Source organism: Podarcis gaigeae (genome assembly GCF_964106915.1).
Source record: "Podarcis gaigeae genome assembly, chromosome: 8".
In the NCBI taxonomy this organism is placed as follows: domain Eukaryota; kingdom Metazoa; phylum Chordata; class Lepidosauria; order Squamata; family Lacertidae; genus Podarcis; species Podarcis gaigeae.
In genome coordinates, this window is record NC_139684.1 from 80,311,782 (window position 1) to 80,339,527 (window position 27,746).

Here is a 27,746-nt window from a genome sequence, read left to right on the forward strand (position 1 = left end):
AAATTCTGCACAGAATAGTCTCAATGAAATTAATGGACCTAAGTTAGTCATCCCCATTAATTTCAGTGGGTGTGCTCTGAGTAGCTGTACTCATGGGTTATAGTGAAGCAGCTTCGCTTTTCGGACTGGGGATTTTCTAGAGACTTAAGCCAGGCTGGTAATATCCCTAGAGGATTCCTGCACTTCATTCTTAAAGTTAATGGTTCTTCCAGAGAGATGGGAGTGCCAGGTAGAAGATCAGAGGGAATAGGGACTGATACAGGTGAGTTCTGGGTTATGAGAATATTGATATTGTTTATCTTCCTGCCAATTTGATTCCCTTCCCTCCCCCTCTTTCTTTTTTCTTTTTCCTTTCTCCTCCTGTGATGAGGCTGCATTTTAATATTTTAATGTTTCAATATTTTAATGTTGTATTTTAATCTTGTTTTTAAGTTGTATTCATTCAACTTGTTTTTATTATTGCTTGTTAGCCGCCCTGAGCCCGGCCTTGGCTGGGGAGGGTGGGGTATAAATAAAAATATATTTTTATTATTATTCCCAACCACATTTTATCATTACAACAACTTTGTTAGGTAGGTTTCATTGTGAAGTAAACTAGGTGTTACAACTAGTGTTGCTCCCAAACACCCAGTGAGTTATAAGTCAGAGCAGAATTCATATTTCTGCCAGACAGTATCTTGATCAGGGTTTTTGTAAATATGCTCCACAACCTTGTTTTGTCAATAAGAACTTTCATTTCCTTTCTGAAATTGCCACTGGCCTGTGAAATGACGTATTATCAGCCCGCACAACACAACATTTAACCTGAAGCTTCAAAATGGGGAAATGTTTTCTGCAGAATGTGTGAAGGGGCACAGAAGCCCCCACCCAAAAATTTATCTTAAGGAGAAATCCAGAGAGTAGGTTTGGCACTGTAATGTACAAACAGAACCATTGTGGAGAAGCAGCACTGGCATCGATGCCAATTTCATAGCGAGTACTTGCCCAAAATTGGTGCTAGTGCCAGTGCTGCTTCTCTGCCAGTGGCAGAGGTGGCAGGGCAGGCAGAGTAAGGTAAAGGTAAAGGGACCCCTGACCATTAGGTGCAGTCGCGGATGACTCTGGCGTTGCGGTGCTCATCTCGCTTTATTGGCCGAGGGAGCTGGCATACAGCTTCCGGGTCATGTGGCCAGCATGATGAAGCCACTTTTGGCGAACCAGAGCAGCACACAGAAACGCCATTTACCTTCCCGCCAGAGCGGTACCTATTTATCTACTTGCACTTCATGCTTTTGAACTGCTAGGTTGGCAGGAGCAAGGACCGAGCAACAGGAGCTCACCCCGTCACAGGGATTCAAACTGCCGACCTTCTGATTGGCAAGACCTAGGCTCTGTGGTTTAACCCACAGCACCACCTGTGGCAGGGCAGGCAGAGTAAATCAATACAAACAAAGACACTTAATGCAATAATACCTGGGGTGACTATTTTTCTTTGCGTACTTGTAGTTTTACCTGGGATTGCAAGAGAGTGATAAAATAGTTAAGGATGCTGTGGGGTTTCTGGATCAAACACTCTCCTGCTTGCTGTCTTCTAGGGCCTCGACCAGCCTCTTTCCTGAACATGACAGAAGGCGTCAAAAATAAGATCATCACAGCTGAGGGTTTCCTGCTACTCATCTGTGCCATTGGTCCTGGTCTTTTTTTGCTCTTCAGGGTGAGCTGTTATTTCCCTCTGACTATTCTTTGTACGCATGGTGACAGACAGGGAGAGCATGGTGCATAATGAATCTGCCAGCCTACAGTTTCCAGTCACCAGATCTTGTTCTGCTTTTTTTCTATTTTTAAAGAGTAGATTGTTACCCCAAAGAGGCAAACTGTCCTTTTATCAGCATGTACACCAGCAACAGGCACAGCATCTAGATCATCGCCTAATACAAGAGTTTTCCCCCAAATGGCAGTTCACTGGAATCACATGGGTCAGTTATAGCAAAGTACCAAGGGTATTGTCTGAGAACAATAAGTGGATGGCTCTGAAATACAAAATGCTTTTTGCTGTGTTCCTTTAGTAAAAGGCTTGTGTGACATGTTTATCACATCAATATCCCACTTCTCCGCTGTCATGAAACTTAAGGAAGCACACAGAGGGGTCTCAGGTAGGTTCCCATCCAGGGACTGACAAGAACAAGATGGCTGTGTCATGCACCTTTAGACCATGTCCTGGCCCCTGGTACTTATCTGAGACGTGTTGTTTTATCTACACAGCTAACTGAAGACTAGTTCACATAAGCTAGAATTGTCCATCTACAAATGCTGTCTGAATTACAGCTGGGCATTTAGTGAAATGGCCTCTTTATTTCTCTGTCACACACAGCTACCCAGAATGTAGGTTTTCACCTATGCACCCCAATCATGCATGACAGAAAGTTCATGCAACTACTTTTCCATATGGCCAGACAGAATGTCATAACATGTGTTCAGTTTTATCATGTGCTGATCAGCTGAGGACCAGTTTTTGTTTGTATGAAATGGCCCTTAAACTAAAATTGATTTAATTGTTATGCTCTTCTGTGATCAACTCGTTAGTTACCATTAACTGTGACCAACGTATTGAGAACCTATGAAATCTAAGCAGTTAATGGCTACCAAGATTATGAGCCTCTCAATACTGGAAATTGTCATTTAGCAAGAAGTGGTAATCAACAATTCGCTATAACTCACCTCTCACTTCCTCAGAGAATCCCAACTGTGAATGGGGGAAGGACAGTTAAACTGGTTTAGGGTTATATCCACAACATTTGGGAGAAGCCATGGCTGTTAAAGTGACAGAAGAGTGCTCTAAATGTATGGTGTGTGTGTGTGGCCTGAGTTTGTGGCCTAAAAGCATGTAAAATGCACCGAAAACTGATGCAGCTAAGCAAAGAACCATCTCCAATTTGGTGGAGCCCAGGAAGCCCAGCCACTTGGAGGAAAAGCACATAGAGACTATGTCTCCATTATCTCGTTCTTATGTTTGCACACTTAGAGGGCAGGTGAGCAGACAGCATCACTGAGGAGCAGCTCCAGAGAATGGCATTGGGCTCACTACTGGGCTGCAGGCTTCGGCAGGCCCAGTGATGCCTACCCTGGTGTACCACACTTGTTTTCATAGTGTTTTGCTTCTCTTTTTTTGCAGAAGAGATGGGAAAATGAGCGCCTTTTACAAGCCAAGAAGAAGGCTTATGAAGAGGAGAACATATATGAGGTAATTCCAGGAGACTGGGCATGGGGAAGGGATTGGCAGCTGTCCCTCCCCCATAAATAAAAGTTAAGAAAAATCCTGGCTACGCCCATGCTTCTGTACAGCAGAATGTGGGAAAATTCCAAAGCTGAAGGAGACGGACACCATGGTGTATTCATATGATACTGGGAATAGGAAGCCCAGCCAGTATTGTGCAGCAGCATAATGAGTTTTCAGGTTGCGTCCCGCGGCGACCCGGAAGTACCGGAAAGGGTTACTTCTGGGTTTCGCCACATGCACAGACGTGCAAAACGATGTCACGAGCATGCGCAAAAGCAGCGAATCACGACCCACGCAGGCACGGGTTGTGTTCTGCTCATGTTGCAAACGGGCCTCTGGAACGGATACCAGAGGTACCACTGTATATATATTTTTTATTTCATAACATTTATACACCGCTTGATTGTAAAAACAAAACAAAACCTCAAAGCGGTTTACAAAGAGATAAAACAGTGAAATCACGGGAAAAAATTACAACCTGGCTTTAAAGCAGGCTTCCTCAAACTCAGCCCTCCAGATGTTTTTTGGCCTACAACTCCCATGATCCCTAGCTAGCAGGACCAGTGGTCAGGGATGGTGGGAATTGTAGTCTCAAAACATCTGGAGGGTCGAGTTTGCGGAAGCCTGCTTTAAAGCATACAAAAGTTAAAATGCTAAAACAGATTTACCGTAAATCACCTCAAAGTTCTAAGCTTCTGGGCAGACTTGTCTAAAGAGGAATGTTTTTAGCAGATGCTAAAAAGAGTACAGGGAAGTCATGCGCTTGATCTCAATAGGCAGGGAGTTCCAAAGTCTAGGCACTGCCTACAGATTTATGAGTGAGGATCCTTGCCAAAGATCGGTGAATTAAAACATGAGAACGCTTTAATTCCAGTAGGAAGGAAAGTAGTCAAAAGCTTTACTATTTATTATTTTTATGTATTTTATTTTATATGCTTATGTACATTTTCCTGTTGCTCAAGATGAGTTCATTACGTTACTGTGAAAGTATGTTTTGCCATTATCCTAAAAAAAACAGACCCAATGACGACCATATGTCAGGAGTACTCTGATGGCGTTTCCTGCTTGGCAGGGGGTTGGACTCGATGGCCCTTGTGGTCTCTTCCAACTCTATGATTCTATGATTCTATGATTCATTTCCTGTGGTGAGGCCTGTGGAAAAAGAAGAGCGTCGTCTCCCCCTTCAGTTCAATCTCAATATCCTACTTAGTGGGATTTACTTCCTAATAAACTTGTTTAGGGTTGCAGCCAAAGGGTTGTATCAAGTTATACCTAGTGACAGGAAGTCCTCCTGGCTGGAACATCATCCCCGTGAGTCCACTCTGGGCAAACTGGAAATGTTGTATTTGACTGCTACAGTGATGTCACATCCCACAGAGCAGACCCTTTGAAATGAATGCACCGAAATTTGTAATGTCCATTGTTTTTAACGGGTCTGCTCTGAATAAGACTAACCTTGGCTATCACCCTAAAACTCAATGCATCTTCAGAATAATAGTGTATTAGTATTTATGCTTATAGACTTATCTTTCAGAAATTGACCCTTTTTTTGTTTTCCCTTCCTAGGGACTGAATCTGGATGACTGTTCCATGTACGAGGACATTTCACGGGGGCTGCAGGCCACCTACCAGGACATAGGGAACGTGAAAGTGATTGATCTGCAGCTGGAGAAGCCAGAGAAACCGTGATAGAAAAGGACTTTGCTTTGCATTCACTTTCCAGGCAGACAGTATAAACAGCCCAATTTGAATCCTGAATATTCTCCCTCACTTCATCCTGCTGAAGAGAATTGAGGGCAGGGGTGGAAGGATTCTATATTCTCCTGTCTCCAGGATACTCACACTTGTTTAACTATGTCAGGTTTACAATAAGAAGGCTGAGAAGAACTTATTGATTCTACTTTGTGAAAGTTCTGGTTTTGGCAGGAGGGTAAACAACACAGGTTTCCTGGCATTTTCGTTTTCCTGACAAAATATTCTGACAAGTACTAACTTTATTTTCACTTGACATCTTCCTAGTCACTTTTCCATTCTTGGTCTTCTTGGGAAGAGATGCTTCCCTCCCTTTTTCTAGGAAAATTTGTTCCAAGATGTAAAGAACACGTCAGTGATATTCACCAAATGGTGCACAACTGAGTTTATAGGATTAATTCATTTAGAATGTGTGCCTGCTCCTACTTTCCTTTCTGAAATTGGGGTTTAAGAGAGACCTATTTATAGTGCAGCGGATTTGGAAGCGTGCTCACTGTGTTCAGTTCAAATGTATATTTTTTCCCCATTGTTGAATGCCGAAGGAAATTGGGCTATAGGTTTGCAGCAAAATCCAGCTATATATGGTGCTGATTGGACAATGCTTCAAGACACACATGAACAAGAAAGAAATAGTACATAGACTGCCTCAATCACAAGATAGGATAAAAAACAGAGCTTATCCAACATTTGCTTTGGTAGAAGCCAGGAAAAGGCTGAAATCATATCATGGGTGAAAAACCTATGCAACTTTTGTTTCAATATTATATTTGTCTTCATCTTTGATCTGCTACTTGTATGCTTTCCCACTCTTGTATAGGAAAAAGTTGTAACATTGTTAATATTGTAGGATTTTAATTTTTTTGATAGATTGCACTATGAACTTCCCCGGCTTTCTTCAAATACCAAAGGAAAGCTGGAGAGAGCTAATGAGACTTGGGCCTGACTTGTGGCTAAAAGTAACAGGGTTAACCAATGTGATACTCTCTAGATGTTTTGGCCTATAACTCCCATTATCCCCTACTGTTGTCTTTGTTGGCTGGATTGATGGGAGTTCTAGTCCAAAAACATATGGAGGACACTATGTTGAGTATCTCTCCATTAGAAGAACCAATGAGTTTTAAGTTTTCATGGAGACAATGAAAAAACCCCCAGACATTTCACAGTGTTTGGTTATTTCCCTAAAGTAATAGACTGACCCTCTCTTCTTACCATGACATACAAAGCTCTGGTTGTGCATTACAGAAGATTGCCAAAGGTGGGTGAGTCGAAGCAGTGCCCAGGGAAATGGATAGTTGACCCCAATAATACTCTTGATCCAAGCCCTAGCATGGGAGACGGTTTGTAATCCTATTTCGATTTAATGACAGACTAAATTTCCTTATTTTTTCATGTTTTGTCATCTGGGATGTTAATAAAATAAACGTTTCACTATTATGAAATGAGATTGTTTTGAAACAACATGTTTCATTTATTTAGAAAATGTCCTACTTGCTTTATATTCAAAACAACATCAAAGTGATATATTCTATTATTCACTTAGGAGAACAACTTATTTCTAACCCTAGCCTCATGATAACAGGGTTAGTTTGGATCAGTGCTTTTGTAATACCGAGCAGTACAGGAAAGTCAGGTCTGTCTTGATGCTTGTCTGATCAGATGCAATACAGTACACATTTTCACACTACAAGTGGCCAGCTGGCCACCTTTGCACAAGGAAACATGCATTGGCTATCTTCATGATGGATAGTTTTATATACTTCAGCCAGTGCTCTTTCCTACAACCCATATGCCTTGTAAAACTAAACCTTAATGCACCATCTGTGCCTGGGAACAATTTGTTTTTTGTCTGGTACCATCTCTGGTGAAACAGAGTATGTCTTTTAAATTATTCTAAAAAGTGTCTGTATTATCCTTACAAAACCAGAGCAATTCACAACCATGGGCAGGCAACAGAGTTGGTGGCACAGACTGTTCAGATAATACTCTATATTGCAGTTGCCGTAAGGGCCTTTTAGCAGTTTTCTCTACCCTTAAACAGTGTTAGCTCCCTTCAGCAGCACTCACCATCTAGAACAGGGGTAGGCAACCTAAGGCCCACAAGCCAGATGCAGCCCAATCGCCTTCTTAATCCAGCCCATGGACGGTCCGGGAATCAGCGTGTTTTTACATGAGTAGAATGTGTCCTTTTCTTTAAAATGCTTCTCTGGGTTATTTGTGGGGCATAGGAATTCGTTCATTTCCTCCCGCAAAATATAATCCAACCCACCATATGGTCTGAGGGATGATGGACCGGCCCCCTGCTGAAAAAGGTTGCTGACCCCTGATCTAGAAGCTGTACTACAATGTCACCATGTGGAAGATATGCTTGCAAAGGGATGGGGATTCATGAAGGCTTTCTACCCTGTCCATTTTATGCATGAACGACCTATGTAAGTGTTATCATTATGGCATGGAGCATCAATATGCAATATCTATTGAATTTCTCTCGGTCATCTTAAAAGAATGATATGAATCAGCCGTTACTACACATAACATACACAAAGAGCTTGTGATCCTCTGTTCACTTACTTAGAAGGCCTAATAAAGTCAGTAAGACTTCCAAGGTAAAGTTGCTTAGGATGGAGTGGCTGTCTTCAGGATCAGGAAGGGTAAATGTTTTTGATACTGCCCCATGTCATTTCTCCTAAACCAAATTGCATCCCTAGAGCTAGTACTTGCCTTGTGGAGCAACACATACGGTATTATATGTATGGCTTTGCCTTGAAGTTAAATAGCATCAGCAGGGCAGTTCTCTGAGGGAAATAGCATGGAGAAAAGGATTAATCAATTAGCCATGCTCCCTTCCACGGCACTGGAGTCTCAATCCACATCAGCTCTTCTAGTGCCATTACTAACTCTTACAACAACAACAACAACAACAACAACAACACAGGATATCTTATTCACAGCTATCCTGTGACAAGTAGGATTCAGTCCTGATACTTTGCTCTACTTTTGTCTGCAGATGGAACTACTGTATATTATTTGGCAAATATAACAGTTTTGAGAAGTTGCAAGGCTAACACATACGTGGCATGCAAAAGCGTGTAATACAAATCCATGTGGTTGTTTGTTTTAGGCAAAGAAGCTTTGGTGGTTGAAATCTGAAATAGGGGAGGGGGGGAGAGGAAGGAATTTCATCCTTGTGCATAGACATCTGCATGGCATTTCCCAACTAACTCCTCCTGAAGCTACTTTTCTCCTTGCAGGGTTCCAAATAATGTATTTTGCAAGTTTAAACAGGCACCCCTGGAGGAGAGTGGCTTGAGGGAAAGCTGTGGAAGAAAAAGGGGGGAAAGCTAAATAAAGAATTAAACATCTTACTCCCCTCCTGCTTCCATTTCTGACTGCTTCCCTCACAAAACTACTTTGGCTAGAAGAAGCAGGCATTGCATTTCATAATATGTGTTTATATACAGTGTGTTATTTGGACCAGAGTTTCAGATTAATGTAAAAAGTATATGACAGTTACATTGAACGCTATTTCTTAATTTATGACAGTAACAGCAGTCACTTTTGAAAAAGCCATTTATTAAGATAACATGGGCAGAATATGATTGGCCATTGAAATAAAGCCCAAGAGCTGCACAGTATAAGTGCAAGCACAGTTCAACTGAATTATGGAATCTTGGGGTTTCATTGTTAGATGGAAATGTGGCAGAGTCTAGTAGTCAGGGCTGAATCTTTTTCTTCACATTAGAGCTCCTGAACCTCACTGTAACATTGGCTCATTTTGGAAATAATATTTAAGGAGCTTAGTGAAGATTCATCAGGTATAGCATCAGAAAACAGTTTCAGCAAAACATAAAAAGATGCTAGCAGGAGATAATGTAAATGTAGCTTTGTAAATTACATCAGGTAACTCCACAAGTAGTATAGCACCCTATGCTTTTTCATGTTGGCCCTCAAGAAGAAATGCTTATTACAAAACTTCAACATTTAAAACATAGGCACTTCTTTCATTTTAAATCTGATTGTGGAGCATTAAAAAGCATAAGGCTGAAAAAATGTTCACCAAATAAACTTCTAGGGCTTGGCACACAAAAACTCACTTCTAAGGTCATATACCCAAAATTGTGTCTTTAAGAGCTGTAAAACAATGAGGTGGTATGAGCGGTGGTGCTGGCTTTAGAAAAAGTCACGTGATGAAGTTTCCTACAGAGTAGACAGCAAATGATTAGAGCCCTGTTTATTACAGCAGATGGCGAAATGCACCAAAACTGCTACATGAGCAGAAATGCAGAGTTACTTACTTTATGTTTAAAAACATTCAAAATACAGCACCATACTCTGTACTGGAACTGGTAGCTCTATCAACTATGTTACACTAAGGTGGCTTCTCTCCTGTGTGCGTTCGCTTGTGCTTGGCCAGGTGTCCTGAACAGCTGAAGCTTTTCCCGCACTCTCCACATGAATATGGCTTCTCTCCTGTGTGCGTTCGCTTGTGGACGGCCAGGTTTCCTGGCTGGCTGAAGCTTTTCCCGCACTCTCCACATGAATATGGCTTCTCTCCTGTGTGTGTTCGCTTGTGCTTGGCCAGGTCTCCTGACTGGCTAAAGCTTTTTCCACACTCTCCACATGAATATGGCTTCTCTCCTGTGTGCGTTCGCTTGTGGATGGCCAGGTGTCCTGAACAGCTGAAGCTTTTCCCGCACTCTCCACATGAATATGGCTTCTCTCCTGTGTGCATTCGCTTGTGGACAGCCAGGTTTCCTGGCTGGCTGAAGCTTTTCCTGCACTCTCCACATGAATATGGCTTCTCGCCTGTGTGCGTTCGCTTGTGGGCAGCCAGGGTTCCTGAACAGCTGAAGCTTTTCCCACACTCTCCACATGAATACGGCTTCTCTCCTGTGTGTGTTCGCTTGTGGATGGCCAGGTGTCCTGAACAGCTGAAGCTTTTCCCGCACTCTCCACATGAATATGGCTTCTCTCCTGTGTGCGTTCGCTTGTGGATGGCCAGGTGTCCTGAACAGCTGAAGCTTTTCCCACACTCTCCACATGAATATGGCTTCTCGCCTGTGTGCGTTCGCTTGTGGGCAGCCAGGGTTCCTGAACAGCTGAAGCTTTTCCCACACTCTCCACATGAATACGGCTTCTCTCCTGTGTGTGTTCGCTTGTGGATGGCCAGGTGTCCTGAACAGCTGAAGCTTTTCCCGCACTCTCCACATGAATATGGCTTCTCTCCTGTGTGTGTTCGCTTGTGCTTGGCCAGGTCTCCTGAACAGCTGAAGCTTTTCCCACACTCTCCACATGAATATGGCTTCTCTCCTGTGTGCATTCGCTTGTGCTTGGCCAGGTCTCCTGAACAGCTGAAGCTTTTCCCGCACTCTCCACATGAATATGGCTTCTCTCCTGTGTGCGTTCGGTTGTGGATGGCCAGGTGTCCTGAACAGCTGAAGCTTTTCCCACACTCTCCACATGAATATGGCTTCTCTCCTGTGTGCGTTCGCTTGTGGACAGCCAGGTGTCCTGAACAGCTGAAGCTTTTCCCGCACTCTCCACATGAATATGGCTTCTCTCCTGTGTGCATTCGCTTGTGCTTGGCCAGGTCTCCTGAACAGCTGAAGCTTTTCCCACACTCTCCACATGAATATGGCTTCTCTCCTGTGTGCATTCGCTTGTGGATGGCCAGGACTCCTGATTGGCTAAAGCTTTTCCCACACTCCCTACATGAATATGGATTCTCTCTTGTGTGTGTTTGCATGTGAGTGACCAGCAGTGATGAGTAGCCGAAGCTTGTCTCACACTTTCTAAATGAACATGGCCTCTCTCCTATACATAATTGTTGGGCTGGGTGTGACAACTGCTTTAAAGTTGCCCCACTTTCATTGCATCTAGAAAGCTGAGTTTTACTCTGTGTCTCTTTGTTTATATCTTTTAAAAACAGTGTCTCGTCATCTTTATTTTTGTCAACACAACTTGGCACTAGGTGCTGCAGCATAGTTCTGTTTGAAGCACTATTTGTGATTTTGAATGGAGATTTCTCTGCTAGGACATTTTCAGGTACTTCAGGCTGTATTCCATATCCTGAATGCCTCCATTTCATATGTTTGTGAAGGTAATCTTTGAAAGTGAAAGCCAATTTGCAGCAGGGACACTGATGACAAGTGATACCTCGCTCCTGTATCAAACGTGAATTCTGCCTGTGTGCTATTTGAGAACAAACAAGATTTGAGTTTTAGTAGCTATTTTCAATCATGCATGACAAATGGGCATATGGGACTACATTATTTAGTAAACTACAGCACCCAAAAAACTCACTGAGAGCCAAGGGAAAAGACACATGCCAAAACAGAGGGTTGTCCTGAAGGAGCAAACGGCAATAAGAAGACCAAGGCCAGCCACAGCATTCAGAAAGGTCTTATTGCATACAGTGGTCAAAACAGCATGATTGACCATATTACATGTATGGGAAACAAAATAGCTTTGACCATATCATTGCAGAAGTGTTTTACACAATAAAATGAACAAGGGCTCTAAGACGTATTTTGTTTTTATGAAATAATCAATTAAACTTAATTTTAACTATTCTCACAAATGTGTGAGTTATTTCAGGCTCAAAGAGACCTTAAACCTGTCCAAAAAGGTAATTTTTTTGTAAAAAAATTACTTAAAAATCAATTTATTTTATAACCACAAAAAACACCCTCCTTATGGTCAGCCCATTCTACAACAAAAGTATGATACACGTGTTAGTTGTGGTTTGCGCGCTATGGCTTATGGAACCTACCGGGAATAAAATGACTAAAATTCACTTTGAATGGTTGGTGACCCTTTTCTGTGGCACTTAATGCCATTTTTATACCTTATTTTGAAAGAGACCACAATTAGCTTTATTTTGATACCAAAATAAGCACAATTGGTTTTTAAAAAAAGCAAAACAGGAGGTTTTTTCTAAACAGACTTAGAAATTGCATTAGTTTAAATCGCGCGAAAATTGAAATTTTCAAAAAATTCTCCTTCACCCAATTTTGAACCAAAAAAATCTTTAAAAAATAAATTGAAGTTCTTTCTAAACTGACTCAGAAATTGCATTAGCCTAAATTGTGCAAAAATCAAATTTTTCAAAAAATTATCCTGCGCCCAATTTTGGACCAAAAAATCTTTACAAATTAATTTGAAGTTATTTCATAGGTATATACACATTTTAAAAATTGAAGAAAAGCTCAGTTGTGAGAGCACATGGCACCAGGTGATTTGGCATGGAATGGCCCAAAATCTGGAGGTGTATTAAAATACTGCAATATTATTGAAGGAAAATAAAGTCTAAATTTTGGTGCTTTAACTATATTAAAATAGTTCTGAGAGAGTATTTCTTCTATGCCAAATGCATTTCTTATTTTTTAAGATAACACCTGCATACAGGGGAAATGAGATATTTGCACAAGAGACAACTATATGATGAAATTCTTCATAATATTACAACAACTTCAGTACTGTTGTGACCTGGGAGGGGAAGTGTCAGCCTGTATGATGCTGGAGTCTCTTCTAATTCCATTGTTGAACTAGCCAGCCAAGTTCCTTGGTGAGTTAATGGCCCTAAGTATGGTCAATAATATAACAAAGCAAGTTGTTCTGTGCCGGAGGACAAATGGGTAGCCCACCCCCATGGGTAGTTAGACTACCCCCCTATGGGTAATTAGAAGGACAATAGCCAGAGTTGTGTGTGACACCTGGGCTAGAAGCAGGCAGAAGCCAGAAAGTGAGAGCCATGCTTGATTTTTATTTGAATCAAAGGCTGTGATGACTATGGAAGTAGCAATGTATTTTGGGGTGTTGATTCTGAAAGTCTCTCCATCATAGGCTCAGGTTATATATTTGTATAAATAATAAATCCTAAAGACACCACAGACTCTGAGGTCCCTCGAATCCCTGGAATTTCACACAGCTCAGAGAGTGGGGTGGTGTTCAACAATATGTTGGCATGATATGTGAGGGGGTCTACCATGAGCCAAGGTGTGGCAACCTCCCAGCTGATGGATTTTGACTGAGGGGGAAAGCCAGATCTAACCCATGTGGGACAACCCCTGGGATGTTGTCCTGCACAAGCTCCCATTGAAATAAATAGGAGAGGCATAACAATACTTGTATGAGGCCTCCATTCAAAGGCGTTCCTTTCAAAGAGACATACACAGAATAATATCCTGGTGGACTATGTCTCATATTACTGGCAGATGTGTTGTTACTTCACTTTCCTGTGGCAGGCAGCAATATTACTTGTGCCAGCCTGCTCAAGGCTGGCACCACTCCCATGCTCTATGATGGAATTACTTTATACTTTATGTACTTTAAAAAAAAAAAAAAAAAAGTTCTCTTCTGCTGTACCACAAGTTAAGAGTTCTATTTTGCCCTTAAAATAAAGAGTAGTCATGTTTCACTGTCTAACATACTGTAATTTTACAATCATTTGTCCTCTCTCTTTTATTATTTAGTGCTTTCCAGTCTCTGCACCACCCTTTCCAGAGCTGGAGTGTATGTTCCTTAGAGAGCAAACAAGCTATTTCTTCATGCAGAAGACTTTCTCCGACCCCATTCCATGCACTCTGTGCGTAGGGAATATTACATCACTGCTCCTAAACTAGAGATAGCAAGTATTAAAAACAAAATATATTTCTCATATGGAAAAGCAGCCATATTTTCCACAACCATGCTGAGTAGATGAAACAGAAATGATATAGTTTACTTGAGCTACTTGAAAAATGCTACACAGGTTGTTTACATATATATGCTTTCATAAAACAACAGAAAAAGCCCAGTAAGGCTATCCTTCAATGCAGTATTACTATATTTTCAATACAGAGTGGTCACATCATATACACATTAAACTTGCAAAAATTCAACAATACGCGCTCAGCTGCAAGAACCAGTGGGGAAGCTGCAATGGGGTGAGGCAGCCTTCTGGACGAGGGTTGCAGCAGAGGGGGGGGAGAGATACAGGCAGAATAAAAAGGCTAGAATGGATCTGCAGCTTTTGTCTGTGTCTCTCTCTATCTACCCTCCTCCTCCTTCCCTCTGCTTTCATCTCTCCCCCACCACTGTTTCCTCACTGGTCACTGCAGCCAAGGGAGCCAGGTCGCCATTCTGCACTCTCTCTTCCTTACCATTATCCTCCAAAGAGGAGGGGAAACAGTCTGCTGCTGCCATCTCAATGCTGCCACCATGTATGCAAGGGTGAGCGAAGGCATTCAAGGCACGGGGAGGACCTGAGACTTCCCCTACCCCTTGCCAATCAGCAGTCAGATAAATTTTGGCTATATGTGATTTTGCATATACATGCTGCCTCAGGAATGGAATTATCTGAGAGCAAATTCATACAACCATATTGACAGAGCTCAATTTTTGGATGTGTTGACAGTGGCCATGTGTTTGCTTCAGAATATGCCCAAATTGCAACTCACCCCTAACTACTGTTCCATTTAAAAACCTGAAATTGGGATGTTTTAACTGGAGTGTGGTACATATGAGATGACTTAAGAACTGGAGTAATGTTCAAAAGTCATACAACCACTACCATTATGTCAAAAACTCAGAACCAGACTTTTCAGCTCACATATTCACCATACGAAATTAATCCTAATCCTTATGCATTATGCATTTCTCTGAAACATGAAAACTTTCCCCCAGCTGTCCTACATTTCTCTTACCTCAAACCACCCTTCTAGCTCTACAATTCTATGATTCTATGAACTAGTCCTTTAGAAATATGAAGTTATCCTTAGATGCATCTAGTAGAATGCTGTCTAAGGCAAACAAAACAAGCAACAACAGACCAGTGTTAGGGAAGATTTAAAACAATGCATGATTATTATACCTTTTCTTGATTTCCATCTAGAGCCCCACTTGATGCCAAGCTCCTTTCCATATTCTTCTCCGTACCAAACCAGAAGCTCAGAATGAAAAAGGATTATTTTACATGCTCTGTAGTAGATTTTCCCATGATACTGGAAGGCAACAAGATTTTGCTCTTCCTCATTCCGGGCACAGTTAACATACCTGAAAGTTCATTGTTAAGAGGGTAACTAAAAGTACTCAGTCAGGGAAGTTGGAAATTAGAGAAGTACTATGAAGCATAACAATTGCATTACTTTCTTCTATTATTCCAGTAATGAAATGCGCAGCTGAAATATTTTAAATTTGTTGAACACTGGGCATATTATACACTGGCGCTTACAACCCACAACAGAATTTTGTAAAATAAACTTTTGTCTTCTTACCTGTGGTAACTTCACTTTCTTTTTTTATGGTGGTAGAAGAATATCTTTGTCTGGGTTGCTCCTCCCATTCATTTCAGAAGGCAAGACTTATGCAGACCACCAGGCATTTGCTCTACTAGGAATGATGAACCCATAGCTTTGACTGATCCCACTAAGCAGTTTAGGGGCCCACCACTCTATTTCCAAACCAATATATTCTTTTTACCTTTGAAAGGTGCCACCTCTCCCTCTAGTACTGGCACTACTGAACTTTGGTATATAGTGCACAATTTGCACAGCAGTATGCAGAAAAAAATACCCTGGTAAGACTGTTGTTGAAAGGACAAAAAAACCTTAACATTTATTACTCATGGAGGAGAAACCATTCTATGTATAGATTTTACATGTGGTCAAGATGCAGTCAAGATGTTGACACTAGCACAAGCTAACTCATACTGATTACCTGGAGAAGCAGAAAAGAATTAGTCTGAAAGGAAGTGATCTACTTTACCAACAAGCATTTACTAAAAGAGAAGGAATCAGTGAAGAAGGAAGAACAGATTGCATTTCTGTCTATTCCTCACCACAGTTCAAGCAGGTTATTGCAATTGTTGTGCTTTACTCCCAACAGTTAAAAGATCTTAAGAGCATGGATGGCTAAGCTGTAGCCACCCAGAATGACATGTAAGTCATTCTGTTCTATTGGCCTTTCCAGGTGTATGAAGACCCTTGTTTTAAAAGTCTCTCTTCATTTAGTTTGATCAAGGATGTTTACCTCATCCAGTTGGAATTAGTTTCATCCTTTCCATCAATGTAAACATAGCAGTTTTGCCCTCTAGTAATCTGTAATTAAAATAGACACGAAACACATGCATCAATATGGTAACACTACAACAATATGTAGAATGTTAAGGGGCTCTGCTCCCCTGCTTGCTTTGCTCATCATCCTCTCCCCCTCCCCCACATTAACCCCTTAGAGTTTCCCCTTCCCACCACATGCAACTTCTAATCCCTTTTCACCCTCTCAACCCTAAGTTTGAAAGCACTACTCTCATTTCTGCAGCCTTGCTTTGCACCCGTTTTCACCTCCACCTCCATGTCTTCCCCTTCTTTTGTGCAACCCCAGCAGGCACACAGACCATTCCCATGGTAATCTCCTGCATCTTCTTCTTCCCACATATTGCAACTACTAAGAACCCTTTTCACCTTTTGCCTAATTATGAAGTCACCCTCCCCACCTATTCTGTAGCTCTGTTTCCTGGCAGGCTTGTTTCCTGGATTCTCATCATTTTCTTTCTAGGAGTTTTCCTGGAGTTTTTAAACTTTGTGTTTAAATAATCTAGAATAGTCTAGGTGGGGAAATATACTTTTTATTTTAATAATACAATTTACTTTGAATAAACAAATAAGCAGAAGCAACAAAATATTGGAACAAAATATTGGTTTGGGTGAGAAATACATTTTAAGAACTTCCCTGGCTTTTTTGCTTGAGGTATATTTCATTCATTCAGAAAGGTGGTACTCTACACGAAAAGTTCTTAAAATAAAAGTGCTGTGTGTAAATCATACCAGCCAAGAATAACCACTGTTGGCTGCTTCTTCTTCCTCTGTGATTTTCCCTTCGTAGGGCCCAAAATGAATTCCTGGAGGCAGAATTTCTCCTTCATTCCAGACTCCAAAGCCAGCTTTGGGGATACCTGAAGGGCCAATTCTCAAACCTGGAGGTAAAGTGAGGGTGGCCCTCTCTTCCAGTCCTATTTCTACTGCTGTATCCTTGATGAAAACTGGAGAACCATGAACTGAACATTCATCAATAAAGAATAGCAGGCAGTATTCACAAACTAGGAAGGGAAAGAAAGTTAACTGAGACATGATGCTGCAGGACTTTTTTCACCATCAATTAGTTTATTCCTTTTTTTCAGATATCTACAGCTATGAATGGCAATCTATATAAATATTTAAAGTTGTAAAACTTGGGGAATTTGTGTCAATGTGCAATAATTATTACAATGAATTTTGTGGTTGGCTCTCCAACTGAGGCTCTGGTCTTGTTGGGAAATGGTGATATGGACATGGCTATTGTACTGCTTCAGGGGATAAGGATGCCAGGGGTGGGAGTCTACTTATGGGACAGTCCAGAGAGCAAGGTTAGGTTCACAACCTAAGGTCACATTGAGGGGGTGGTCAATAAGAGAAGCAAAGTCCAGTCACAGGCCAAAGACACAAACAAAAAGAACACAGGTTCTCAGCAAGGCAGCACAGAGTACCAAGAAGCTGGTTAATGGAAGTTGTTCCAAGAAACTTCCCCAAGGACTGAATACATTTTTCCATGAGCCTGCTAAGCCCCACCTTAGACATAGCATATGGTCAGCAGATAATCTAATTGCAGCAGACAGGATTCTGTCTGGTTCTAGTCATAGTCAGCCTGATAGTTGTTGTTGTTATTTTGTTTTTTAAATAATATTTATTAAATATTTCTTAGTTTACAAAAATATGTGCATTGTCTCTTTTTCAAGTTGTGTTTTCTACAGATCAGTTTCATTTGTTGTGAGATGTTAGTGTTGCAAACAATATGAGGTTGGGAAGAAAAGATGGGGAAAGTGGGGGAGGGGTGATGGTGTGCGGGATAGTTTTACAAACCCTGATAGTTCCATTTAACAATAGTTCTAGCACCATAGGGTGCTCCAAGGCTTCATGGTACAGTTGGATGAATTCAGGGGAAATGTTTCATTATTTCTCATGTTTGTCATTGCCCATAAATGTTAAGAAGGATTATTTCCCCTGCTATGCAACCTTCGCATTCCCTATCAGAATGTTGAGTGGTATTGACATGTTTCCCATTGATTCTCATTGGAGAAGGAAGGATTTCCTCCCTAAACTAGTTTAGCCACTAACATTTGGTTGGTTGGTTTTCCTTTTCTTATAGTGTGTAACCATACTTTAATTGCACAAATTCCATCAAGCTATTACTGACTGTATCTGCTGACTCCGTGTGGCACACTGTGGTCCACAGATGACAGCTGCACACTAGGAGTGGTTATGGGTAGATGGACTGTCTATTCTTATTCTAAGGGATTGGTCTACATAGCCTTTGGATACGTTCATCTCTATGAGTCTATGAAATATGTGTTTGTTGTTGGCACTTCTATAGCATGTGTAGACCTTTCAAAAACCTCTGTGTTGTGTCCAATTAATTATTACTCAGAGGAGTCCTATTCAAATCAAATGATCTAATTTAGTAATATTAAATATTAAATTAATTACAATGGGTCTAAACTGAGTAGGCCTAGCATTGGCTTTAACCCTTTATCACAATCTGCCAGTTTTTGACAAATCAATAAGAGCATTAGTTCAGTTCAACTACCACAGATTACTTGTACAGATTCTGATAACATTAAGACCACCTCCTGTTTAGAGAAGGGGTAGGGTAACTGCAGACCTTCTGTACATCACCCATCATACATGAATATAATCAAATTGTGAGTCTATTGTGAATGAATGGCCCATGGCAAATTTATAGGAAATTTATTTTCTTTTTAAAATGTGGTTGGGAATACTGATTATAGCCCAGGAACTTTTTATGTGAAAGTCTGAAGTACTTTCTTACAAAATGGACCAGTGTCACAAAAAGAGAGTTTAATAGTGCCAGTGGTTTGGCCGTATAGAATTGCTCTTCCTTTTCCTATTTTGGACAATTGTTACAAGCCTGATACAGGCATTTTAATTAACATAATTTTGATTAAGCACTTTTTAAAATATAAGCATAAAGGGAGAGTTTCTTAGCATTATTAGCATTAGAATTATGAATAAACCTGAACCTGAAAAATATGTAATAGAATATCTAAAAGCACTGTTTTATACAGTAAATATTTTTCCAAGGCAACATAAGAATTGAAGATGGAAACTGCTGATTATAAACTTACACAAGTAATCATCATCATTTGGCTCATTTATTTCCATATATGTTTTTCTCTCCCTCTTCCGCAAACTATATGTACTAACTTCTTTCTCCTGATCTCTTTTCCTATTCTTTGTTTTCCTCGACAAAGCTTTCTTCTCAATATCTGAAGTATATAATATGATTTTGTAACGCATAAACTCATGGAAAGCAAAAGTACATGGAATACAAGAACTTGAATCACATTAGGTATGTTTAGGTGTTCACATTAGTCCCTGCTTGTCTTGCTCATGTGTAGGATTTACATATAAGCAGAATGCCTGAATATACCTACTTTTGTTTCTGCAAGATGTGTGTAGAACACTGTGGGATATTCTATTCTGGAATGGCATTGTCTCCTTATAATAAAATCTTCTATTGTTTCAGCATTTCTAACAAATCACATAAGAATAGCTGGACATGAAGTGACAGATACAGTGTGCTGAGAATTAAAATGTTCTCTATTTCCTCCTGAAGATTTTGCTTGACTGTGCTCCAAAATGTTTCACTAGACATCTAACAGAATTAGTTGTGCTCTTTACTAGCGAGGCTTAATTACCTAGATTGGCTGAGAGCCTGTATATGTGACAATGTGGCTCACAGGCAGCAAAATATTAACCAATCATGCTCCGACCTAGAAATACCATACTAAACTATAGCCCTTTTCATAATGAGACAAAACCACCTAAAAAATCCCCAACTTTCATAAAGCACAATGAATATCTTTTAACATGGACATATCTGCATTTAAGTGCAGCTTATCAATGTTAGAAATTTAATTCTGAGTCAATTTTCATATTTCATGGTTGTAGGAATGCCTGGTCCTGTTAACATGGATAAGCTCACACCTAAACATCACTACAGTATTACCACACCCTGTCACTTTCATGCCCCATCTCCTTCCATATTTGACTCATGTAAAGTCTTTCACAGTGTAATTGGCTAGGTTGAGCAGCTGCACAGTATAAGCTCTCTGTCATTTTGCTGCACTGGACTTGAAAACAACATGCAATATTGTTTTTGCTCTTACATACAATTACATCAAAATAATTTGTCTTACACAGATCATAAGATCAGATCATTAGAAAAAGTTCCAGTTCCAGTTTTGGAGAGTGCCCTTTACAATTAAATGTCAAAAAGTTTTATAAGCAGCTGTAAAGAACACAGTGGGCAGAGTAATTATTATTTAAAGTTGTTAAGAAAATAAATTAATGGCTTTCTACCAAGCACTTACCAGCCTTTGATTCTGCTGCAATGCCTGTAGTATGAACATCTGCACATGTATTTTTGTCAGTTTTCTTTATATGTTCTTGGTCTTTGGAAGTAAGTCCCATAGTGTTTATTTGCTTATTCTGCAACAAAAAGTTGTTTTCTATTAAATCTTAACACCTCAAATAACACTCATAAAGAATTAAGAGGGGGCTTGTGAATCATGTGTATTTACTGAGTGGTAAAAGTGATCATAAGGGACGCAGGTGGTGCTGTGAGTTAAACCACAGGTCGGCGGTTCGAATCCCCATGACGGGGTGAGCTCCCATTGCTCAGTCCCTGCTCCTGCCAACCTAGCAGTTCGAAAGCACAAAGTGCAAGTAGATAAATAGGTACTGCTCCGGTGGGAAGGTAAACGGCATTTCCGTGTGCTGCTCTGGTTCGCCAGAAGCAGCTTAGTCATGCTGTCTGCGGACAAACGCTGGCTCCCTTGGCCTATAGAGCGAGATGAGCGCGTAACCCCAGAGGTGGTCACGACTGGACCTAATGGTCAGGGGTCCCTTTACCTTTTGAAAGTGATCATATTAATTTAGATCTTCTTAAATATTTCCACAATGGCAGTTATCATTTAGACAAATTACCAGTTAGTATATTCAGTTACGAGACAGTCCCAAGGCATGCTTAATTATTTATTTTTCTCAGGAATCTCTCCTTTGGCTATAGAGTACAATGTTTAGCAAAAGTACGGTGCATGGAAATAACTTTGAACATGTGCCTATTATTGCTAACACCCAGAAAGACCTTCAAACGTGAACAGAAAATGAATTGCTACAGCAATCATGACTTAAATGTATGAACATATTATATATTTGACTTTCAATCCAATGAAATAGCTACATAGTGTCCTCATGTCAAAAAGGTTGTGTTGTCTGGGGCTGACTAGAATTCAAAACACCTAGAGAAGGGTTGTCAACCTGGTCCCTACTGCCCACTTCTAGGCATTTCAGGATTCTAGGTGGGCGGTTGGGGGTTCTACAGCACAAGCTGAATTATCCTTCCATTGAACACTGGTGGGTGGTAAGGAATTTTTTCCATTAAGAAAGATGCATTAGTGGGCAGTAGGTATAAAACGGTTGACTACCCTTGACCTAGAGGGAATCAGACCGGTGAAGGTTGGTCTATTAGGCTGTGTCCACATAAAGCTTTTGAAACACACATGGGCTACTATTTCACAGTGTGCTTTCGTACATAGCAGTTTCCTGTGTACAGTAGTACACACCTTCACGATCTAAAGCAGCAGCTACTAACTATGTTGGCTGTATACATGGATAATGTGCAAGCTAGTGTCCAGCTGTGTTCTGTTCCCCTCCCCTCAATTAGTGTTTCCACATACTTTTTTTAAAAAAAGAAAAGAAAATGTTTTCCACAGTCTTTCAGTGTGTCTGCAAATAGTGTGGGTTTTGTGAACTACAGGTCACCCTGTCAGATGGGTAGCTTATCCTCAGTCTCCTACACATTTGATTCCAGAGTTTGTGTTGATTCCGGAGTTTGTTTCTTTGTTTCAGTTGTTTGTTTTGGTTCTTCCTTTGTTTGAATGTGTAATGTTATGATCACTGACTACAAATGTCAAATTGTTTCTCTGGAAGCTAATGATCGTGAACAATAAATTTCCACTCAAATAAAAAGTATGCCCCTTCAAACCCTGGTATTATTAATATCTTTATTTCCATATTAGGGCAAACACATGAAATATTTCTCCAAACTATTTTGATTCGATGTTTGCTAGAATCATCAGACAAACAAAAAAACAGAAATTGCAAATCACTTGAAATATCCAAATATCTTACTTGATCAAGAGGGTACGTTTTTTTCTTTTCCTCTTTCCAGCTATTCAGGTTACATGGTGTCCTAAAAGATTTTACTGGAAATAAGAAGCAAACTAATATTTTAGAAATTAAAATATTATCACTGAACATATAAACCCGAGAGAGAGAGAGAGAGAGAGAGAGAGAGAGAGAGAGAGAGAGGGTGTATTGTGCAATATATACACAAACTTTGGTATTTGTACCAGTCAGTCATTTGGAGAAAGCTATAGCTCCAAACCATCCACTAAATTTCTCCAGTACCTGCCAGCCAGTTCTCCATGGTAATTTCCAGGAGTATATTTGCAAAAATATGTTATAATAAAAAAAAAATATTATTTATACCCCACCCATCTGGCTGGGTTTCCCCAGCCACTGTTTCACCAATAGAAAGACATTTGGTAGCATGAATTTAAATAAATAAAAACTGAAAAGGTAGGTGGTTCTCCTTCAGTTTATGGAATGATAAAAACAGTAATGCCTCAATAATAATAATAATAATAATAATAATAATAATAATAATTTATTATTTATACCCTGCCCATCTGGCTGGGCTTCCCCAGACACTCTGGGCGGCTTCCAAAAAAATATTAAAATTCTGTAATACATCAAACATTCTTTAGGGAAGTTTTTAATGTCTAATGCGGTATTGTTTTTAATACTCAGTTGGAAGCCGCGCAGAGTGGCTGGAGAAACCCAACCAGATGGGCAGGGTATAAATTATTATTATTATTATTATTATTATTATTATTATTATTATTATTAGCTTCCCTAAACAGGGCTTCCTTCAGATGTCTTCTAAAATTCTCGGTAGGGCGCCACTTCCGAAAAGGCCCTCTGTCTGGTTCCCTGTAACTTGGCTTCTCGCAGTGAGGGAACCGCCAGAAGGCCCTCGGTGCTGGACCTCAGTGTCCGGGTAGAACGATGGGGGTGAAGACGCTCCTTCAAATATACTGGACTGAGGCCATTTAGGGCTTTAAAGGTCAGCACCAACACTTTGAATTGTGCTCGGAAACGTACTGGGATAAATGTCTCTTGATTGATTGATGTTTAGAATATTTTCTCTGCATCTTCACTTTTATCTTGACTATGAATGCATCATCACAGGAATGTATCCCATGATATTACACACTGTGTTGCCAAGAAAAAGGAGTGAACATAGGAAACTGTATATACGAAGTCAGACCACTGGTCCATCCATCTCAGTATTGTTGGCACGGTCCAGCAGTGGCCCTCCAGGGGTCCAGACAAAAGACTTTTCCAGCTCTACCTGGAAATACCAGTGACTAAACCTGAGAGTTTTTCTGCACAAAACACATGCTGTACCACTGAGCTTCAGACTTTCCTTATATGATAGGAATGATTGTATATACATGGAATGAATGGAAATATAGGGGCAATATGGCAGTAACCTCATTGCTGATACAGTATTGAATTAATGAAACATCATTAGGTGCTCAGCTTTAGAATGAATATAAAACCATTCTAATGCAAAAGATTAATATTCAGTAAAAAGAATACAGCAAAATTGCAACCTGATCTGCACCAGATCTGCATCAGAGTACACAGTATAGCAAGAGAACAGAGGTGGGGAACCAGTGACCCTCCAATTGTTGTTTGACTCCATCTCCCATTAGTCCCAGCCAGCATGGCTAATGGTGAAGGATTACAGGAGTCATATCTGGAGGGCCACTCATTCCCCATCATTGCAACAGAATATTCATATAGGTAGAGCAAAGGAAAATCAAGTATGAGACATAAGGGCCATTAGTAGTAATGAGCAAAATGAACCAATGTAGATGAGTTGGGTCACATACATAAACTACATTTTGTTACATTCATCAGCTGCATCTCACAAAATTAAGTAACTAAAGTAATAGATATGTCATTCACCAGAAAGAGACAAATGCAGTCAATCATAGAGCATTTATCTTTCAATTAGCTATGATGGCTAAATGGAATGCCCATGTTCAGATATATGCTAAGTTGATTGAAGGGACAACAGAAAGGGGGAGCATTGCCTTCATGCCCTGCTTATGGGCTTCCCAGAAGTATCTGGCTGGGCACTGTGGGAAACAAGATGGTCTGTTCCAGCAGGATTTTTCTTAGACTTTACTGCTGGTGAGGGGTGTGGCCTGCAAAGAGTTCTATGGCCAGTATAGAAAAGCCTGGAGGGCTGCATGTATTCAGGAATGACTATAGTAATCATTTACCTATAGATTTCGGTGTCCATTCCTCATCGGACTCAGAGGACTCATTCATAGTTTTGGGAGGTTGCCGTGCGTGATACATAAATGTTGGTTTAGGTGTAGGAAGACCTAATAAAATATATCAGGTATAATATACTATAAAAGTTGTTGTCTGCAAACATCTTATTGAAAGAATGCTTCCAGAAATTTGTCTCTGTTCAACTGATGTCAAATGCCAATAAAAGACAAAATAATCAATGATATGGTATTGTGCTATGGGAAAACCAGACCCTTCCCCCCCTCCCCAGAATCTGTATCCAATGTGAGAGGCTTCAGATCACTTGCCACATAGTATACCTAGCTACAAGTTTTTGTTAAAAAGAAAAAGTACTGTATCAGTGAAAGACCAATCAATCCTCTGCAGTCCACAACATGGAGGAGGTGTGGGAAAAGGAGACAAATGTTTCAATGGTATCTTACAGAGCAATTCTAAGAAACTCAAAAGTAAGCCCTATTGCTTTCAGTTGGGATCTACAACCAGGAAAGTGGATTGGATTGCAGCCAATGTGCAACTTAACTGATGCAACCCAGTAACTTAACCAAGCATATCAAGTGAAGACATGCTTGGAAAAGAATTTGAATCCAGATCTCCCAGGTACAATTTCAGCATTATTTCTAGTTTCATACTTCTTTCATTAATCTCTCTTTGCCTTCTCTACTGGTCCTAATTCTACCTACAGAGTTCTAAATTTTAACCTTTTTACAAACATAATTAATATATGGTGTAATTGAGCTGAGCTTCAGGCTGTAATCATTGAGAACCCTTGAAAGCCTGACAGTTATACTTTTAAATACACACTAAAATATATGCTTTGCTAACTTTAACATGTCACATAGATGAACCCTTTGAATGTTACTATTTGATAAAGGTAAAATAAGGTGCTAGAGTGAACAATTCTTCAATTTCTCTCACCTAATTGAGTCATAAACTCATAGTTCTCTTTCATATTCTTATAACGAATTTTTTCCCATTCTCCCATTTCAGCCCATTGCTCTTTAGGGAAGTAGATGGCCAGCCCTTTAAAAGTATCTTCAGCCTAGTACACAGGAAGAAAGTGGGTACAGACACATAATATCATGCGTTTAAATGTTTTACTTGGAAACAAGCACTTTACAAGTAAAGTGAAATCACTCAGTGAAATTACACACTTTGATCACACGTTTAAATTTGCACACCAATTAATTGATGGGTCTAACAACAAGCTAAGTTGCTGAGACTGATCTTGAAAGTCCAGTTGTTGTACAAGCTGAGCAGCTGCCATACTTTACCATGTCCCTGAACCAGATCTATGCCAACTTTAAATGACTGCTGCATGATATCAGGCATGGGCAACTACAGATAAAGTGTCATGTGACTGTAGCATGATTGTCAATCTTCCCATCTTTATGGACCTCTCCAGCAAGAACTGAGTTACACATGAAATCTTATTATTTACACCCCTTAAATTGTATATTATTTCCCCATTATTTTTATTTAATTAAAACATTTATGTGTGACTTCCCCAAGCCTGCAAAATTGCTAAAAGCAGCAAGTCTCCACCTGCAGAAGCTTGCCACATTTTAGGATGGAAGGTCTCTTTAGGGGATATTTGCTTACTCCAAATTCCTCACCTTGGGCTTCTGCCCCCTTTTCTTATGGCTCGGCTTTTTGACCCTCTCTGTAGAACCCCTGTCTAAGCAACTATTTTTGGGGCTACCTGACCCCGTCCTCCCCACCTCAACACTTTTTGTAAGAAGAGAATCAGATGCCCCACTGGCTCCTTTCTCCAAGGGCTCTCCTCTCAGATCCCTGGGATCTTTCTCCATGAGATCTCCCCCACTGGGAACAGGCCATTCAGCCTCAGTTGCCCTCTCCCCTGGGGTTTCATTCTTGTCAGACACCTCTCTCCTCATCCCTCCAGCTTCTCCCCTACTGAAACTGCCCCTGCCCTCCTGCCCTTGACATTCATCATCCCTGACCATCTCTTGCCCCAACCCCTGAGCTTCTGCCCCAGGAGGTATTTCTTCCCACATTCCCTGGGCTCCTGCCCCAGCTGGCATTTTCTGCCCTTTTTCCTGGGCTTCTGTCCCAGTGGGCATCTCACCTCCAGATGCCATTCCCCTCCCTCAGTCCCCAAATTTCAGCCCAGTTTAATCATCTCTCCCTGCTCAGTCTCCGTCCATCCCAGCCAACTTTCTTTGTCCCCTTTTCTCCCTCAGCCTTTATTCTTTGGGGAGGGGGTTCAGCCCTAAACTTTGGGCTTCCCTGCTCTACACGCAGCGAGGGAACTGTTTAAACTTCGCCCCTCTCTGAAATCCTCCCTGCCACAGCCCAGCCTTTTCGCTCAGCCCCACAGAGCCATCTCCTTCCCTCAGCGAGAGGGAAAAGGCGCCAAAAATCGCGCGAGCCAATGAGCGACAGAAGCTGGTGAGCTGCAGCCAATCATCGGGCAGCGCGGGAAATTTCTCTCTCTTTTTGTACAGGTGTCTCACCGCCAGGGCGCTGCGTTCGTTGGTGGTGGGTTTTTTGGTTTTACCTCAGGCAAGAGGGTGGGGGAGGGGCAAGTGTAGAAAAGCGGAGAATCTTCTATCCCGAGGAAAATGTTTCCTTGCAAGGAAGGGAATCCACGATTTCATGGGGAATGAATACCAGTCGCAGTAGTACTGGAGGAGGAGGGTGGTCTTCAGAAAGAGCTGGTGGAGGAAAACCAGAGTTTGAAGGGCATGCCTCTGAGCACGTGCAAAGTACCTTTCCCCCTTGCCATTAAGTAGCCACCACAGGCAGCGCCCCTGCCCGGCAGTGGAACTCGTGCCCCCTTCTCCCACTGCCCCCTGCATCTCAGAGCACAGAGGGGCCTCCAGAACCTCGCAGCAAGGCTCCGTATTTGTCTGGGACTGAGGAAAAGCTGGAATAATAATAATAATAATAATAATAATAATAATAATAATAATAATAATAATAATAATAATAATAATGGCTTGAAGCCCATCCATTGGACTGGGTTGCCCCAGCCCCTTTGGGCAGCTTCCAACAAAATATAAAAACACATAGAAACATCAGACATTTAAAAACTTCCCCATACAGGGCTTCTTTTTCCAGATGTCTGCAGGAAGTCCCATGGTTGTTTGACATCTAATGGGAAGGTGTTCCATAAGAATACTATATTCCCCTGACTATGAGGGGAACAGGGAAAGTGGGCAGGAAAAAGGACTTCAATGATGTGGTTGATTTTAAGCTTTTGGAGCTGTTTCCGCTGTTTTTTCCTCTCT

General features: G+C 40.9%; 2 protein-coding genes across 4 annotated transcripts in view; one reads left to right on the forward strand and one right to left on the reverse strand.

The window, feature by feature from the left end:
• The window catches only part of CD79A (CD79a molecule), an 86,867-nt gene extending 80,415 nt beyond the window's left edge, over positions 1 to 6,452 (forward strand). For 2 of the 3 annotated variants that reach the window (XM_083754214.1, XM_083754216.1), the window contains 3 exons: positions 1,575 to 1,693; positions 3,152 to 3,220; positions 4,823 to 6,452. In XM_083754214.1, the coding sequence (XP_083610340.1) occupies positions 1,575 to 1,693; positions 3,152 to 3,220; positions 4,823 to 4,945 (311 nt within the window). In that variant the 3' untranslated portion in view covers positions 4,946 to 6,452. The remainder of the gene's footprint in view (positions 1 to 1,574; positions 1,694 to 3,151; positions 3,221 to 4,822) is intronic. The other variant, XM_083754215.1, reaches the window with a different exon arrangement.
• A 2,105-nt stretch (positions 6,453 to 8,557) lies between these two features.
• Positions 8,558 to 26,883, reverse strand: PRDM9 (PR/SET domain 9). Its single transcript, XM_083754695.1, has 10 exons — positions 26,109 to 26,883; positions 25,411 to 25,534; positions 24,462 to 24,566; positions 22,234 to 22,307; positions 20,412 to 20,529; positions 19,164 to 19,304; positions 16,810 to 17,081; positions 16,016 to 16,083; positions 14,859 to 15,040; positions 8,558 to 11,197 (listed from the first exon to the last, which is right to left on the reverse strand). The coding sequence occupies exons 1-10, from the start codon at positions 26,592 to 26,594 to the stop codon at positions 9,375 to 9,377; spliced, it is 3,393 nt and encodes a 1,130-aa protein (XP_083610821.1). The 5' UTR covers positions 26,595 to 26,883; the 3' UTR covers positions 8,558 to 9,374.
• Between the last annotated feature and the right edge of the window lie 863 nt (positions 26,884 to 27,746).